General features: G+C 40.5%; 1 protein-coding gene across 4 annotated transcripts in view; it reads left to right on the forward strand.

Moving 5' to 3' along the window:
* Window positions 1-10687, forward strand: part of aars2 (alanyl-tRNA synthetase 2, mitochondrial (putative)) — a 17743-nt gene extending 7056 nt beyond the window's left edge. Inside the window, exons 14-24 of one of the 4 annotated variants that reach the window (XR_010913835.1) lie at window positions 114-254; window positions 1528-1665; window positions 1738-1841; window positions 2462-2570; window positions 2824-2949; window positions 3039-3149; window positions 3758-3841; window positions 3923-4036; window positions 4223-4350; window positions 7914-8025; window positions 8737-10686. Coding sequence is in view for 2 of the 4 variants with exons in the window: in XM_067496971.1 (XP_067353072.1) it covers window positions 114-254; window positions 1528-1665; window positions 1738-1841; window positions 2462-2570; window positions 2824-2949; window positions 3039-3149; window positions 3758-3841; window positions 3923-4036; window positions 4223-4390 (1095 nt within the window). In the remaining 2 variants the exon portion in view is untranslated. Of the gene's footprint in view, window positions 1-113; window positions 255-1527; window positions 1666-1737; window positions 1842-2461; window positions 2571-2823; window positions 2950-3038; window positions 3150-3757; window positions 3842-3922; window positions 4037-4222; window positions 4519-7913 lie in introns of those variants that run through there. The other 3 variants (XR_010913836.1, XM_067496972.1, XM_067496971.1) reach the window with 3 other exon arrangements.
* The last annotated feature ends 7526 nt before the right edge of the window (window positions 10688-18213 follow it).

An 18213-nucleotide genomic window follows, 5' to 3' on the forward strand; every position in this document is an offset into this window, starting at 1 on the left:
GTAAATGACAAGCAAAAAAGCAGGTTCAGTTTAAACTCTGAGACAGAAACAGATGCTCTGGATAAAGGGATGTGGTCAACTTGGTCTAACTTGTCCATTTGTCTGTCCCTCAGGTCCACAGACTGTCCTGTATGGTCAAACACACAGCGACTCACATCCTGAACTTTGCTCTGAGGGAAGTTCTAGGTCCCTCAGTCCAACAGAGAGGGTCTCATGTCTCAGCTGACCGCCTCCGCTTCGACTTCAGCATTAAGGTCAAACATCTGACTGACTGTGTGACTTACAGACTCAATGAATGACTGGCTGAACTGTTAACTCACTGACTAATTGCCATTAACCACTTTATTCATGACAGTTTTCTCATTTGCTCAGACACTGATTTTTTTTTTTTTTTCCCTCCATCAACACGTCTGGTGAAACTTACAAAACCCTTTTAATAAGTTATTACACAATAGACTATCAAAATCCCAATTGCGATTTTACTAGAGATAACACATCCTGCTGCACTCTGCAACTAAGAAACATCCCTAAGAAAGTTTTCTTGATTCATTCTGTGTGTAGGTCTTCCTGCGTCCAACTGTCATGGACATGCAGGAGCTACAGTGAGCATCTAGAATGGAATAATTCAGACACTCAATAGGGATTTCTATTTGGTGGGAATGTGTGTTTTCCTCTTGTTTTTACAGTTAATAGACCTGTTAACTGTTTTGAAAACTGTGAAACAAAAGGAAAAGTGTTCTGCTGTGCTAAGAAGATGAAAATTTTATTGTCATCAAGTGCTTTCCAGTTTCATTGAATGCAATTGAGGTAAAGGGTATTGCCAAGTTTGGCTTACTTTATATTTATATTTGCAAAAAGGTTAACTGATAAAGTCTAGATAAGAACACTTCTGGTCACATTTAAATTATTGAATTGCACAATTGAACAAAACATTTTATTATTAGTAAGAAAAAAATAATTTTTTTTGTCTTAAAATAGCCTCATTATAGATTAGGCTCATCAACACACAGTGCATCATCAAAACATCAACAAACATCATCAAAACTGTAACATTTCAGTTTTAAAACACTGCTCTGTTCATTATGCTTTTCTTACTCTGTAAGGGGGCTATTTCAACATGGCTTTCATGTCAATAATAGTAATGACCCAAAATGGGTCAGAGTTGCCCACGGTGAGTAGCTGTGTTGCTTTTTTAATCATGGCACTTTTGGAAAACACATTCATCCCAGCCAGTTTTGTCCTGCTGAAATTACTGACGTATTTTATTTAACCCATTTTAACTAGGTGACTACCACTAAGGTTAACAATCTGTTTTTCAAAAGAGTCTGGTTAAAACCACAGTGTTAGAAGTGTCAGACAGAACAGCTGGACCATGAACCACAGACTAAACTAAACCCCCAGTGAGAAGAAAGTGAACAGGTCTGAGGAGGCAGAGGAATCATTGAGCATCTGACTGGAAGCCTTAGGTTCTGGGTCCAGTCTTCTGTGTCTAAAATGGATTTAAGCTGTGGTGTTTTGTGTCCTCAGGGCTCTCTGAGCGTCTCTCAGCTGCAGCAAGTGGAGAATTGTGTTAACAACATCATCTCATTCAATCAGAGCGTCCACAGCCAGGAGCTTCCTTTGCAGACAGCTATGACTATCAAAGGACTCAGGACCATAGACGAGGTGGATAACACAGGCCTGTCTCACTATCTCTGTCTGTCTGCAGCTTTACTGACTGTCTGTCTGTCTCTTCAGGTCTACCCTGACCCTGTTCGGGTGGTGTCTGTAGGGGTACCGGTCTCAGAGTTGCTGGATAATCAGACAGACAGGCTGACGTCTGTTGAGCTCTGCTGTGGAACGTGAGATGAAACACACCTGTTTACCTGTCTGTCAGAGAGGGGGGCATTTACCTTTTTACATTTAGTCACTTGGCAGACGCTTTTATCCAAAGTGACTTAAAGTGAGGTACAAAGCAGCAAGAACTCTAAGTCAAGAAGAAAAAAGTAAAGCAATGTGCTGTGAGAAGTTTTTGTGTGTGGCCTGATCAAAAATGAGACGTGCTGCTAATGTGCCCTGTCAGCAGGGCATTGCTGTAGTTAAGACGAGATTGGACCTGTGTCTGCACAATGAGTCGGGTTGCATATTCAGAAACATAGGGTCTGATCTTTATTCATTGGGTATTGGGCAAATCTGCTGCCAGACAGATGGATCCATGGATTAGTAAAGCTCAGTTGGTCATAAAAAAACGGCCCCGATTTTTAGCGGACTTAGTGAGGACAATCTCGTCTCACTGATGTAGCTTGTTCGTCACAGACGGACATTGACAGGTCTTTAGTTCTGATTCGATGATTATGCTGAATCGTTTTTAATATGGGTCTTTTAACCTGTCAGTCTGAGCGCAGGGGTTAAAAAGACTATCCCACACTGTGGGACAAAGACAATGTGTCAAAACTGTTTGTTTTTTTTTTTCTTCTTCCAGCCACCTGCTGCAGACCAGATTCATTCAGGACCTTGTGATCATCTCTGAGAGACAGATGGCAAAGGGGATCAGTCGGATCGTGGCAGTGACAGGGCTGGATGCCACTCGGGTCAGTCTCAACATTAGAGAATCTGTAAAAACTATAGCCCTACTTTTCTGTAAACCCAGATGAATGAACCTCTGCAGGGAGATGTTTCACAGGAGTCCATGTAGAGACATGAACCATTTTCTGATGCATCTATAGTGATTTCAGTTTTCTAAGGTGGGTGTTTGTGTGTGTGTGTGTGTGTGTGTGTGTGTGTGTGAGCGAGTGAGTGAGATGCCCATCTCTGACCACTGTCTTCACTCGTGCTCTTCTTCAGGCTCGAGAAGCGGGTCAGGTTCTTTCTCAGGATGTGGAGTCTCTGTCAGCCAGACTGTCAGGCCCGCCTCCCACAAGCATTGTCTCTGCTCAGCACCTTGCCAAGGAGGTGGGCGTTCTCTCTGATGTAGGTACACTACCCATGATGTACTGCAGTTTGTGAGAAGATGTGCTGTGTAGCTACTATCTTGTTTAAACCTTGCCTGTGTCTGACAGGCTGTGGACACCACCCCCATCCCTCAGTGGCAGCGCAGAGAGCTGCAGAGTCAACTCAAAACCCTGCAGAGGAGCAGTAACACCAGCATCAGGAAACTAGAGACTAGAGAGGTCCACACACACCTGTACCTGTACCACAATCAGCTCAACTCAAAAAAATATTAACTTCATACAAACTTAATTACATGAGTTTATAATGAGTTGTGATGCAGCTTAAGATGTAGAGCACCTGCTAACTAAAACTTAATTGTTGCATCATTCGTGCAGACTGGCAGCAACACACTTCATGGTTCAGTTTTCACTCCAAAAGAAATAATAACCAAGGTTATGTCTTAAATTTTAAATTCCCTTGTTTCATGATGATACAGTGGGATTCAGTCTAGATTGTTCTCATTAGTTCCATAGTGCTTTTCGTGCTTTTTTTTTTTTTTTTTTTTTTAAGGTTTGTTCCCTTCTATATGGAAAATTTTAAGATTAACTTCAACAACTTTGGGTTATGCCCTTTTGATGCCCTTTTGATGCCCTTTTTATGCCATTTTATGTCTTTTTGCAGTTTTTAGGTTAGTTTCAGATTTATTGGATGATAATAGTCATGTTAATAACAGCATAATTTGAGGGAGATATGACTGAACACATTCAAATCAAAACAGTTACGCTCTGACCTGGAAAGATGTCACAGCAAAATAAAAACAACTTCTCTACCATCATGCTTTGCTCAGGCTGCAGTGACAGCACAGGCTGTCCTGGAGAAGAATGGCAGGAAGAGGCTGCTGGTAGACTCTGTGGAGACCGACTCCCTGTCGGTATGTTGCACCTGGAGATGCACCTGTTAATGATTTTTCAGGTGAATAAGAATCAGTTGAGCAGCTCTCTGATGTTTCTAGGTACTGATGAAGACGGTGAACCAGCTAAGCTCCATCTCCCCTCACAGTTACGTGATGCTGCTTGCTCACCACGGGCATTCTGGGAAGGTTCTGTGTGCCTGCCAGGTTCCCAAGGTAACCAGAACCCACCTGCTGGTGATATCTGCATCAAATGTCTCCAGTCTACTTGTACAGTTACCATGGTGACAGCTGTCACCATCTTTTCCATAGTTGTTGGTGACAACGTTAACAGCTTCGCAGATGGGTAGGGTTTGTTTGGATTTTCTGATTGGCTCTATTTGAACTATTTTTCCGATTCAGAACTCACCATCTCTACCAGCATCTGATTGGGCAGTGGCAGTGTGTCATCACCTCGGTGGGAGTGCTGGGGGCTCAGCACTGGTTGCAAGGGGAACAGGAAGTAGCAGTGACATCACTGGTGCTCTGAGGTGGGCAGGGGAGTTTGCACGGCAGAAAATACAGCGATGATGTGATGACTGTTATCCAAACCCTTTTGTGATTGGACTGCAGGTGCAGGTGCAAATGTCTAAACTGATATTTTACAAATCTGATAATTTCTTTGTTTTAGAAGAAATAAAAAGTAATGCATAAATGGATTAATTTCAATTCATCCATGGATGGACATGGGGGGCTGGAGCATATCCCAGCTGTCCTTTGGCAAGAGGCGGAGTCCACCCTGGACAGGTCACCACTCTGTCTCAGGGCTAGAGACAACCATTCACACTCACATTTACCCTTGCTGGCAATTTCGAGTCACCCATTAACTTAACCTGCATGTCTTTGAAGGAAACCTACACAAAAACAGTGAGCACATGCAGCCAGCTTTTCTTTCCTTTGTTTTCATTCATTGATTTTATTTAGTTCGATATAAAACCCGGTTGCTTCTGTTAAAGGGTATTTTTCCTATCCACCATCACCTCAAGGAGGATTTGTTGGGTTTCTATGTAATTTTCTAGGGTCTTGACATTACAATGAGAAGTGCCTTGAGATGATTTGGTGTTTTTAAAAATGAAACTAAATTGAATTGCAGCTTGGATGTTAACCTCGAACACACTGGGTTTAAGGTTTCTAGCAATTGTAGCATTTCGGCCATTGGAACAGCACACCTCTGCCATCTACTGGCAGAATCCTGAAATATTGGTACCTCCTGGTAAAGGAGGAGCTCAAATGTTTTTTCCTTTTATAAATTCATTATGTTTAACCATCACATAGTGACAGTAACAGTCTCTCTAACATCTCTATCAATTCAAGAATAAAACACTGATACAACCACTGAGAAAATGTCCAGAGAGCTGGATATAAGGTGAGGATACACAGAATTAAAGGGCCACATAAATGAAAAGTGTAAAGCTCTGTGCTTCTCTTGGAGATTTAGTTTGTTCTTTGCACCAGATTTAATCCAAGTAAACCAAGTCTATGTAAATGAAATGAAGTAAAAAGTACAGATATTTAATCTTAGATGTATTGGAGAAAAGGTCAATATAGTCATAAATAAATCTACTCCAGTAAAGTACAGATATGTGACTTTTATGTCACATATGTGATTTTTCACATAATACTTCATTACTTCACTTTCCACTGTTTTTGTTGTGATGAGTCTGGTGCATTGTGGTTTGTTATCTGTTTGTTTGGTGTCTTGCTTGGGTTATTTCAGGAAGCAGGTTTTACAAACTGAGGTTAAACCTGAACTCTGACAAACCCTGAGAGGATAAACAGAGTTTGTTCAGTCTGTGTTTAATGTCTGTAAAAGCTTAATCTATGGATCTCAGACACTATAATTTACCATGATAACAGGGCCCACCATTTAATATGTTAGACATATTAATGTGGAATATTGAAAATAATGTAGTTAAAATTAAATATGAAAAATATACAAATAAATATATATAAAAAATTTCAACAAATAGATTTTATTCAGCGTCAGTCATTTATTTAGTATACCAGGAATTCTATTAGTGCTTCAGCCAAAGACCTCGTTGTTGAGATATTATCTGACAGAGACAAAATGCCTATTTGCAACAAATTTAATAATGAAATAAACTTACATTCAGTCATAAATGTAAACAAAATTGTTGGGATTTTATAAAAAAAAGAAACCCCAAATTTTCTCTGAAATACCTTGAAACTGACAAAACTACTGTGACTTTTTCATATAACAGATTATTATAAATAATACACCACATGAATGTTGTCAATGGCACATGAAAGGTGATGAAAAAGCACTAAGGTTCAAAGTGACTGGAACATTTAATGTATTTATCCACATTTAAATAAAAACACTTCAGGTTCAAATGATCTGCGTCATTTATTCAAGCAACAAAACTTTAAAGGACTTTGAATTCAGGTACATCTTCCCTGTACCTTCTTGTCTTTACGGGTACAGCGTGCAGCTCCCCGGTACCAAGCCTCCACAGCTCAACTGTGCAGACTCTGGTCTATGTTTAACTCATCGACCTGGCTCAGCTCGGCCTCTACACTTAAATAGTTTAGTGTTTTGACTTCTGTGTTGGCATCATCTTGTGCTGGTTTACTGAATCGAGCAAATGAGCTCCCATTAAATTCAAGTTCACAGGGGTTTTTATGCAGCATGTCCTTCTATTTCCAGGGTTTGTTTTGGTCTTACTGGTCTTTCCTGTTTAGAGTTTTAGTTTTAAATCCCTACTCTGTATTAACGTTTAGCTGATTATTTATGTCTCAGTATGATTCCAACAGCATCAGATCACATTTTCTCTACATTACATCACAGTGAATTTCTGCAAGTTTCTGCTGGAAAAGTTTCCATGGGACTGAAGAGCAGTTCCCTGCTATAACTAGGTGAGGACTGAAGCTCAAAGATCCACTGATTGTGACTGTCTGTGACAAATTTCAAACTCTGAAGTGTTGAAGATATTTGGATGTTATTTTTGTCTGTTGAATTTAGCCACATTAGCTGCCAATATGCTAATGTGAATAACGTTAGCTTGTGTTGTTCTCTGAAGCAGTGGGGCAGTCAGAATGTCCTGGAGATACTGTGAGACATTTCCAAGCAGTTTAATGAACAGAGCAGGTTGGATGGTGGTAAATTAGCTTGTTTCTGTAACGTCAGCTGTGTGTGTTGGCCTACACAGCATGTCCATGATCTTTCCTAGTGTGTGTTTCATCCTAGCGTAGTTCATTACAGAGAGAGGTCCTCATGCTATATGTGGAAAAGACACTTTGGGACAGACACTTTGCTAAACAGTCCATCATTTGCTTGATAAGCTCCAAAAAAGACAGAGACATGTTGTCAATTTTCTGTCCAGGTCAAATTGAAACAACAGATGTTATGTATTGAATATTTGTGGATCTCCTGCTTCTTGTCTAATTGATTTTTTCCCCCCCACAAAACTGAAATACTTAGTGAACGGGTAACCCTAACAATGGGTTGCAGTAGTGTTTTCAACTTCAATAACATGACTGCATTTGTATAATAACAAGAATAAACATTCATAAAGCAGGACATTTAGTCAGGTTGCTGTATTTCAACAACATGTCAGAATATTTTCATGTGACATGCTTGTTAAATGTAATTATGCTCAATGTAATGACTCCTAGTAAAGACTACCAACACTTTTATCGCCTACACAAATTCTCAGAAAAAGATGTTTAAGGTTATGTTAACTACCAGGCTAAGGTGCTTAGTTTCAAATTAGAGCTAACAAAACACACTGAAAATGAAAACATCATAACAGCCATTTATATTACATCACAGCTAATGTCATACATTATTTATTTTATCTTAATCTTTCTTACCTTCGTTGGGTGGGAAAAACAATCGTGGTTCAGTTAAGAAGCATCAGTAACAACCTCCACACTTACGCCTGATGAAGTTGCACTCTTTGCACCCTAAAACTTGTTTGTACTTTTCAGGTTTTTCTACAAAAGGTCCATTGTTTCTAGTTTTTAGTTTCTGCCACAGTGTAACTCTACATTTTTCAAATGTTTCTTCATAAAACATAATTCTCTGTTACAGCTTTACAGGCAGCTGTATCCTGTAAAGAGTTCGACACCCATCAGAAACCTCACCTGCACCTCCAGGAAGATGATCTGGACTTCACAGCTTTGAAGATGTGAACTGACATGTTGTGAGTTACTCAACTGTCCCCCCACTTCATTAGCTAAAAGAATGCACTCGATTTTAAAGGGTCTATCATAAATTCTCATAAGTTCTTATTCTACTGCATGTGATGAAAAAATCAAGTATTATATGATCACACTGACAGATTTTTATTTTATCTCACTAAAAATTCTTTATTGAGACCGAGCCGAACAAAAAAGTTCTTTGTATAAAGTAGTTCAGTACAGCTCTATGTGCAGGTCAGATATAGAACAAAATGTAATCACAGTATTGTATTTAAGAAGGATTTAAAATATTGATACACACTCCAGGTCTACAAGTGCTCCAATTAGAAGCTGCAGCAGTAAGCTGTCATATTTCCAACACACACTGTGGCAGCATTAGTCTGTTATTTAAAATGAGTATGTTACACATAGGAAGATGAGACTTATTGGGCATAACTATTTAAAATAGTATCAAATCCAGGCAGATGCTGTGATTTATCAATTGCATCAAGTCTTCACTCACACTACATATTTTAGTCAGACAGAATGTCCAACCTTACTTCTCAGACTGTAGGTGGCAGTCAATCTGCTGTGATGAGGAGCTCATACAGTTTGTTGGCACTGAGCAGCCAGTTGGTTTGTGCAATGTCAGTTTCTATAAAGTTTATTCAAACAGCATGGCTGCATGCTCAGTGTTGACAAAAGGAGTTTGTTAGTGTTTTCTTTTCTTTTAGATTTAACTACACAGCATTTACGGGTTTAGCCACGACATGTCAACTACAAGAACAACATTAAAACAAGCTCATTCCTGCTTATAACAGACAGCAGCAGCCATGAAGAACATTGGACTGTGGAGCTCCTCACAGTGCAACCTGCTTATCAAATCACGGTTGCTAATGCTGCAGTTCAACCACACTGGAGCTAAATTGGCCGAATTGCTACAGTTTCTGCCGGGCTTGAGAGAGTGCTCAGCTAACGTTATGTTCCATTGCTTACAATGTGGTTTAACAACGGATTAAAATAATCAGCCAAAAAGGACTCATGTCACACCACTCTTCAGATCTCTACACTGGCTTCCTGTAGCTGCTCGCATCAGGTTCAAAGCTCTGTCTGTTGCCTACATGGTGGTCAACTCAACAGCTCCTGCTTACCCCAACTCTCTAATTCAGATCTACAATCCCTCCCGTCCGCTGTGCTCTGCCAACGAACAATCTGGTGGTCCCAGCACCGCACAGAAGACACCCAGCAAAACTCTTCAGCTAAGTGATCCCACAGTGGTGGAACGAGCTACCAAACTCTGCACGCTTAGCAAACTCACTCAATATTCAAAAAACTGCTGAAAACAGAACTTTGAAACAGATGCTGAAATCCAACTGTGCCCCTCAGTTGTAAGTCGCTTTGAAAAACAGCGTCTCCCAATGTTTAAATATCTCCAGAAACAGCCTCCCTGATGGTCTCAGGGCTGAAGCTGGGTGCCAGGCTGGGGGGTGTTGATGATGATGCTCTTTTGGTGAGCTGAAGGTAATTAGTGGAAAGGGTGGGCATGAGATTTATGGTTGGTGGTCATTAACTGAGAACTCTTGTGTGGCCTGTCTCACCACCCTACTACATGTATCTCCTCACTAAAGCTTTGTCTCCGCACCACCCTAATCAGTCTTTTGCCTGTCATCATTCTAACTCTTAAAATAAGATACAACGGTTTCTGGTTTGAATCTGATTAAAGTAGCAGATGTTAAAAAACCTCTGTAAAGTCTGATGCAACTGTTCTTTCCACAGTCCATCAGTCAGTAATAATGTCCTTAGAAAGGACATATTTACCCTCCTTAGTCCACCTGTATGTAACCAACACTTATCCTGATGAAACTTTATACTGCAGTTTACTGAGATCAGCTCCGCTAACAATTATTCTGGTTTTAGTAACTGATGATTAAAATACAAACACATTGATCATTAAATATTTGAGTATTTATTTGCACCTGTAAAATCATCCATAGTACTGATTATAGATTATATATCAGGGGAAAGATGGTGATTAACTGACTGACAGACATGGTCCGGCCCTGCATAAACCTTGGAATCACATATTGATTTGGTTTAAAGAAGAGAGTGTTCTGTTGGAGCTGCTTCATAGAACCTCTTCCAGCATGCTCCTGGAAAAGCTCAGTTCACAGAGAGGCTGGACCACTACAGGATGTGATAAAGAGTGATGATGATGAAGCTGTGTTTGTATGGTGAGTGCTTGAGCATACATAGATAAACTTATTTGTACTGATACACCCATTGTTTTCATTTTGCCTGAAAAGGGAACTCTTTGTATGAAACTCTTATTAGTTGTAGGCATTTTTGGTCACGGAGAAGAGGTTTTTGCAGGTTTGGGACCAGAAGAAAAACTAAATTTCTTTTGTATATTATGGAGAGGAGTTCTTCCTCTGAAGGGAGGGTGACAATTCTGGAGGCTGGAGATCCAGGGTGGTGGACATGTTTTTTACCCAATAGATGGATCAAAGTGCAGCTATTCCCAGAATTGCTTACTCTTAATGCCATACTTCTCGACCAGCCTGTGGACTGATCATAGTGTGATTTTCCAGCATGTGTATGAGATGTGTGATGCCAGTTAGATTCTTATGTTGATACCAAACCATAAAATTGTCACCATTTATATTTTAGCACTCCTTTTTTTTTCAGAAAATACTTTGTATCAAATGATTATAAAGTAAATAATAAAGAGAGAGTGGAAAAATAAAAAGTGACTTTTCATTAAGCTGTCTTTTATTTTTCAGTTAATTTCTTCTCTTTACAGCAAATATGACAGAGCATGATTTAAACCTTCTGATTGACATACTGTGATGGAAATGTACTGTATACACGATACAGTAGACTTTTTATATTACTTTATTTTAAATATTATGACAGCTAAAATATCAGTTTTGTTGTTTTCAATTCATATTCATATTATCAGATTTCTAGTTCACTTCATAGCCACAATTACATCTTAACCTTTAGCCTGTTCAGCTCTGTTTTAGGGTGCAGCAGTGAAATGCTGACATTGTGTTTTACATTAATAGAAGTAACCAACTTCCAACTTGTAACCTGTTTCTGTACATAGGTCTGTAGAGCTGGAAGGTGACTAATCAAGAGCAGAACAAATGGTTATAGCAGCTAGAGTAGAATCTGATATTAGGACTGATTAATTAACTGGTCACTGCATGTTAATCACTTTTCTTCACATTTCTGATCGTTTAAGTGTTTGGATCATCTCCTCTTATTGATCATTAATTTGCAAAGTGTTTTAACACTGGTACCCAAACGAGCACTGATGTTGTCCGGTCGAGTTAAGGAGTAACTTTGACTTTACCAGAGCTGTCTGCTCCCTCTCAGCTGCAGACAGAGACACTTGTCTGAGCTTCATCCTCACTTAGACTCAGAGAGAAGAAGCTGCTCCACAAGTTTATTTTCTTATTCTTGAAGTGTGTCTTGAAGAATTGATATCCAGTGATTTTAGAACACACGTATATTTCTATTTTGTGCTCTAGTTAATCTTTAACAACTAAATCTGCACACTGTGAACTCATTTTCTTTGTTGTCTCAAAATTTTCCTAGATCCCGTATTCTGTCCCCAGGACATCGTTAATTTCAAGTCCTGCTTGAAACACATTGACACGTTTTATAAATCCACAGAATTTCATAATTGATTTTGTCGAAACATTGCCTCCCCCTTATATTGGAGAAATCTCACTGTCACAAGCCTTAACAACAGCTGTAAATTCTGTTGTAATTTGATGGTTAATATTTTTGATCAACCACCTGACTTCACCTGACTAGAGATCAGACTGACCTGGTGTGGGCCTCTTTCTCGGTTAACATCCTCAGGATGAAGCTTCCTTCTTGGTTTGGTTTGGAGGTAAAGGGGATGATGAAGTAGTCTCCAGGTGGGAGTTTGAAACGCTCACTCACTCCCCTTGCTTTGTAGCTCTGAGTCTCAGCAGCTGCCTTAGTCTTCAAAAGGAAGTTTAAGCCTAAGCAGACATAATGGCCACCTTTAAACTGACCACAGAAGAAGTAGAAGAAAGAGATTTGGAGAATCTGATTATCATGTCTAAAGCCCAACTCAGGACTGAAGGAGGCTCAGTCTGTGATTTTATGTTGTTTTTCTGCATCAGTCATGCTTAATATTAAGCTACATTTTTGTTTTCATGTTTCATCATGAATACAGCAACTGAGAGAAACATTGTAGGACAAAAAAACACCTGGTGCAACAACTCACAACCAATAGAGTTAATTGGAAACAGGTCAGTATCATTATTAGGAATAAAAAGAACATCAAAGGGAGTAGTGTGTCAGAAGTACGGATGAGGTGAAAGCAAATGTGCTCAACACCTTTTAGGAAAAGTTTTTGTCACCTATTGTGCATTATATACATAAAACATTAAGAGAATCCAGAGAAATCAAGACCAAAAACCAAATCCAAATTACTGATTTTCAGGCCCTCAGGCAGCTTCTTCTTTTCCTTTCGGCTGCTCCCTTTCAGGGGTCGCCACAGCGAATCATGTGCCTCCATCTAACTCTATCCTCCGCATCCTCTTCACTCACACCAAATAACTTCATGTCCTCCCTCACTACATCCATAAATCTCCTCTTTGGTCTTCCTCTAGACCTCCTGCCTGGCAGCTCCAACCTCAGCATCCTTCTACCGATATATTCACAGTTTCTCCTCTGAACATGTCCAAACCACCTCAATCTGGCCTCTCTGACTTTATCTCCAAAACATCTAACATGAGCTGTCCCTCTGATGTACTCATTCCTGATCCTGTCCATCCTCGTCACTCCCTAAGAGAACCTCAACATCTTAAGCTCTGCTACCTCCAGCTCTGCCTCCTGTCTTTTCTTCAGTGCAACAGTCTCTAAGCCGAACAACATTGCTGGTCTCACCACCGTCTTGAACACCTTTCCTTTCATTCTCGCTGATACTCTTTTATCACACAACACACCTGACACTTTTCTCCACCCGTTCCAACCTGCCTGCACTCGCCTCTTCACCTCTTTTCCACACTCACCGTTGCTCTGAACCGTTGACCCTAAGTACTTAAAGTCCTGCACCTTCTTCACCTCTGCTCCCTGTAACCTCACCATTCCACCTGGGTCCCTCTCATTGACACACATGTATTCTGTCTTGCTGCGGCTTAGCTTCATTCCTCTGTTTTCCAGAGCAGACCTCCACCTCTCTAGATTTTCCTCCACCTGCTCCCTGCTCTCACTACAAATAACAATGTCATCTGCAAACATCATAGTCCAGGGAGATTCTTGTCTAACCTCATCTGTCAGTCTGTCCATCACCAGAGCAAACAAGAAGGGGCTCAAAGCCGATCCTTGATGCAGACCCACCTCCACCTTGAACTCCTCTGTCACACCTACAGCACACCTCACCACTGTCTTACAGCTCTCATACATGTCCTGCACCACTCTAACATACTTCTCTGCCACTCCAGACGTCCTCATACAATACCACAGCTCCTCTCTCGGCACCCTGTCATACGCTTTTTCTAAATCTACGAAGACACAATGCAACTCCCTATGACCCTCTCTGTACTTCTCCATCAGTGTCCTCAAAGCAAATACTGCATCTGTTGTACTCTTTCTAGGCATGAAACCATATTGCTGCTCACAAATGTTCACCTCTGCCCTTAGCCGAGCTTCCACTACTCTTTCCCATAACTTCATTGTGTGACTCATCAGCTTTATTCCTCTGTAGTTGCCACAGCTCTGCACATCTCCCTTGTTCTTAAAAATTGGTACCAGTACACTTTTCCTCCAGTCCTCTGGCATCCTCTCACTCTCCAAGATCTTGTTAAACAAACTAGTCAAAAACTCTACTGCCACCTCTCCTAGACACTTCCATACCTCCACAGGTATGTCATCAGGACCAACTGCCTTTCCGATCTTCATCCTCTTCAATGTCCTCCTCACTTCACTCTTACTAATCTTTGCTACTTCCTGCTCCACACCAGTCACCTCTTCTACTCTTCGTTCCCTTTCATTTTCCTCGTTCATCAACTCTTCAAAGTTCTCCTTCCATCTTCCCATCAAACTCCTGGCACCTGTCAATACATTTCCATCCTTATCTTTAATCACCCTAACCTGCTGCACATCCTTTCCATCTCTATCTCTTTGTCTGGCCAACCTGTACAAATCCACCTCTCCCTCTTTAGTATCCAACCTAGCATACAAGTCCTCATATGCTCTTTGTTTGGCCTTTGCCACCTCTATCTTCACCTTACGCTGTATCTCCCTGTACTCCTGTCTACTCTCTTCAGTCCTCTCAGTGTCCCACTTCTTCTTAGCTAACCTCTTTCTCTGTATACACTCCTGAACTTCCTCGTTCCACCACCAAGTCTCCTTGTCCGCTTTCCTCTTTCCAGATGACACACCGAGTACCCTCCTACCTGTCTCCCTGATCAAATTAGCTGTAGTAGTCCAGTCATCTGGAAGCACCTCCAAACCACCCAGAGTCTGTCTCAGCTCCTCCCTGAAAACTAAACGACATTCTTCCTTTTTCAACTTCCACCACTTCGTCCTCTGCTCTGCCTTAGTCCTCCTTATCTTCCTCACCACCAGCATCATTTTACACACCACCATCCTGTATTGTCTGGCTACACTCTCCCCTACCAATGCTTTACAGTCACTGATCTCTTTCAGATTACAACGTCTACACAAGATGTAGTCTACCTGAGTGGTTCTCCCTCCGCTCTTGTACGTCACCCTATGTTCCTGCCTCTTCTGAAAGGAAGTGTTTACTACAGCCATTTCCATCCTCTTTGCAAAGTCAACCACCATCTGACCTTCTGCGTTCCTGTCCTGAACACCAAACTTGCCCATAACAATCACATCACCTCTGTTCCCTTCACCTACATGCCCATTAAAATCTGCACCAATGACAACTCTCTCACCTCTGGGGATGCTCTGCATCACTTCATCTAACTCACTCCAGAATTTCTCCTTCTCTTCTAACTCACATCCCACCTGTGGGGCATAACCACTCACAACATTGAACATCACCCCTTCAACTTCCAGCTTCAGACTCATCAACCTGTCTGATACTCTTTTCACCTCTAAAACATTCCTCACAAAATCCTCTTTCAATATAACTCCTACTCCATTTCTCTTCCTATCTGACCCATGGTAAAACAACTTGAACCCTGCTCCTAAGCTTCTAGCCTTGCTACCTTTCCACCTGGTCTCCTGGACACACAGTATGTCCACCTTCCTTCTCTGCATCATGTCGATCAACTCCCTAGCCTTCCCTGTCAAAGTACCAACATTCAAAGTCCCTACTGTCAGTCCTACATTCTTAGCTTTCCTCTTCTCTCTCTACCTACGAACACACCTTCCTCCTCTTCTTCTTCGTCTTCGACCAACAGTAGTCCAATTTCCACCGGTACCCTGTAGGTCAACAGCACCGGTGGCGGTCGTTGTTAACCCGGGCCCCGACCGATCCGGTATGGAAGTCTTTGTCACGATTCGCATGTTTGATTTGGCATGTGTTTTACGTCGGATGCCCTTCCTGCCACAACCCTCTGATTTTATCCAGACTTGGGACTGGCACAAGAAGACACTGGCTTGTGCCCCCTTGCGGTTGCATTTGTGAAAGGAACGAGTATAAACTGAAAACAGCTGAAATGTTTAAAATGATAAAAGCTGTTGATGTTTCAACTGACATAAAACAACCTGAGCAAGAAATGATAAGTGTAATCCATGAGTCTTGGTACAGTTACAGAGCTCTTTCTAAACCCTACTAATGGAGACCAATTTCTACAAGACTGATCCTCTCCAGAAGTGTCCGACCTTCCACAATTAGTCCAAGAACACAGAGAAGACCAAGCCCACTTCTTAATCACAGTCTCATCTACATATTTTAGGAGCACTTGTTTTTGGAAGATTACATCCCCACTTCCGGACCATCAGTCCACCATCTGCTGAAATTAATGCAATCAACCTTTACACTAATGCTAGCAAACTCAAAGCAAAGAGCACGGGGATAAAGCAGTGTAGATTCAATAAAGAACTTAAGAACAAACTTTTGCATAGTGTTCTTAGTGAACCATTCTGTGTGATGATCCTCAATTCAGTAGCTTTAGAGTTTGAATAGCTTTACAGGAACTTTACAACTGCAGATTTGAGTCCTTCCTAATGCACTGTTGAATATTTCTTTTAAAGTAAAGCTCGTTTTATTTCAGAGTGAAAGAAGACAGGATGAGCAAGATGAGCTTCAGAAAGTAAGAACACTACAGAAACACTGAGGATGTAGCCTAAAGCAGGTGAATAGAGAAATGTGTTTGATATATGTATGTGGATTGAAACTGTTAAACTAAGATAAACACGAAAATTATGTAGGTATGTAGCCTAAGCTGTCATTAGTTTCATTTTATTATTTTATTTTTATTTTTATTCTACAGCTCCTAACAGTTGTCGGTTTGGAAAAAAATGCTGCTTTGTTTATTTTTAACCTCCCCCTTATTGCACTGTCCCAATAAAGACCAGTAATATATCTAAATGATATATTGCAGGTACTGCTAGAATAATTATACTAGTGTTGTTGAATACATCAAAGAGTTAAATGAAACATTTATGAAGCGCTTTAGAGATGTCCAAATATTGAGATGTATATCGTGTTTACCTTAATTATAATGTGAAATTATTTATAGTCCTCCCAGCAGTGCTCTTGATTAAAAAACACTAAAATGAAAGGTCTACTGAGTGACACTGCTTCCTATTAGACTTGAGGTGAGATTCTACCAAGAAAAAGATTATCGACCTCCTACAACAACAAGAGAAGGACAAAGTCACTAACTGACCCTTACTACTGCCTGTATCCAGGAGAAGCCACCCCATTCATACATAAACTCCTGAAAATACACAAGGTAGCAGCATCAACTCAGTTACTTACAACATTGCAAAAACATCTGGCGACATTAGATCCTGTGGTTGGGACACTGTCCACCACATCAACAAGTCACAGGACTTTGTCTGCCTCAAAGTGGACCCAAAGGGAAACCATGCTGTCCTACAATAACTTTTCACATGCATCCCAACCGCTGAGGCAGTCAAGACTGAGAAAACAGCCACTGCAAAACAGAGCGTTAGAACAGAACCAGCCTCAGCACAGACCATGTATGTACCCTAGTTAGCATGAAAAACGAGTCCATGCATTTGTTACTTCTAGGTTGGACTACTGTAATTCCCTACTTTCAGGATGCCCTTGTGACTGTTCAGAGCTTTATATGTAATAATCATGGTTTTAAATTCTATTCTAGATTTAATGGGAAGCCAATGGAGAGAAGCTAATGAAGGTGAAAAATGATCTCTCTTGCTAATTCCAGTCAGCCCTCTTCGTGCAGCATTTTGGATTAATTGCAGGCTCTTTAGGAAGTTAAAAGCAGAAAAAAGAGGGTTGGGGCCTTACTGATGATTCTAGCACTGTTGTACATGAAGATCTAGCTGTAATGTTTGGGGGGAGGATCTAATTCTTTAATAGCTTAAAATTTTATTCATAAAAAAGTCATGAAGTCATTGCTGCTCAGAGTTAAGGGAAAACTAGGCTCAACAGAACTATGGCTCTTAGTCAGCCTGGCTACAGTGCTGAACAGAAACCGGGGGTTGTTATTGTTTTCTTCTATTAATAATGAATAATATGTTGTTGTGGCATCACAGAGCTTTTTTGTACATTTCTAAACTCTTTCCAGTCTAAATAAGATTCTTCTCATAAATTTCTGAAACACCACTTCCTTTCTAACTTTCGTGTTGCCTGTTTTAAGTTGCATGTTTGCGAACTATACCATGGAGATCGCCTCTTCTGCTTTACTGCCTTCCTTTTCAGAGGACCAACACTATCGAGTATTATACATAGTGAGGCTGCAGAATTTTCAACAAGATTATCAACTTGTGCAGGAGTAACATTAAGGTGGCTACTTTCCATTGTATGGACATATGGTGAAGCAAATGATGAAAGAATAATTTCTTTAAATTTGTTTACGTTTTCACTTAAGCATCTTCTTTAACGGAATTTTCTAACTGCTGTATTATCCGTTATTGTAAATTTAAATGTTAATAGAAAATGGTCAGACAGAAGACGGTTGTGAGGAAATATTGTTAAATTATCCGCTTCAATTCCATACATAAGGACAAGGTCTAACGTGTGACTAAAACAGTGAGTTTAT

The sequence above is a fragment of the Channa argus genome, chromosome 3 (assembly GCF_033026475.1).
Source record: "Channa argus isolate prfri chromosome 3, Channa argus male v1.0, whole genome shotgun sequence".
In the NCBI taxonomy this organism is placed as follows: domain Eukaryota; kingdom Metazoa; phylum Chordata; class Actinopteri; order Anabantiformes; family Channidae; genus Channa; species Channa argus.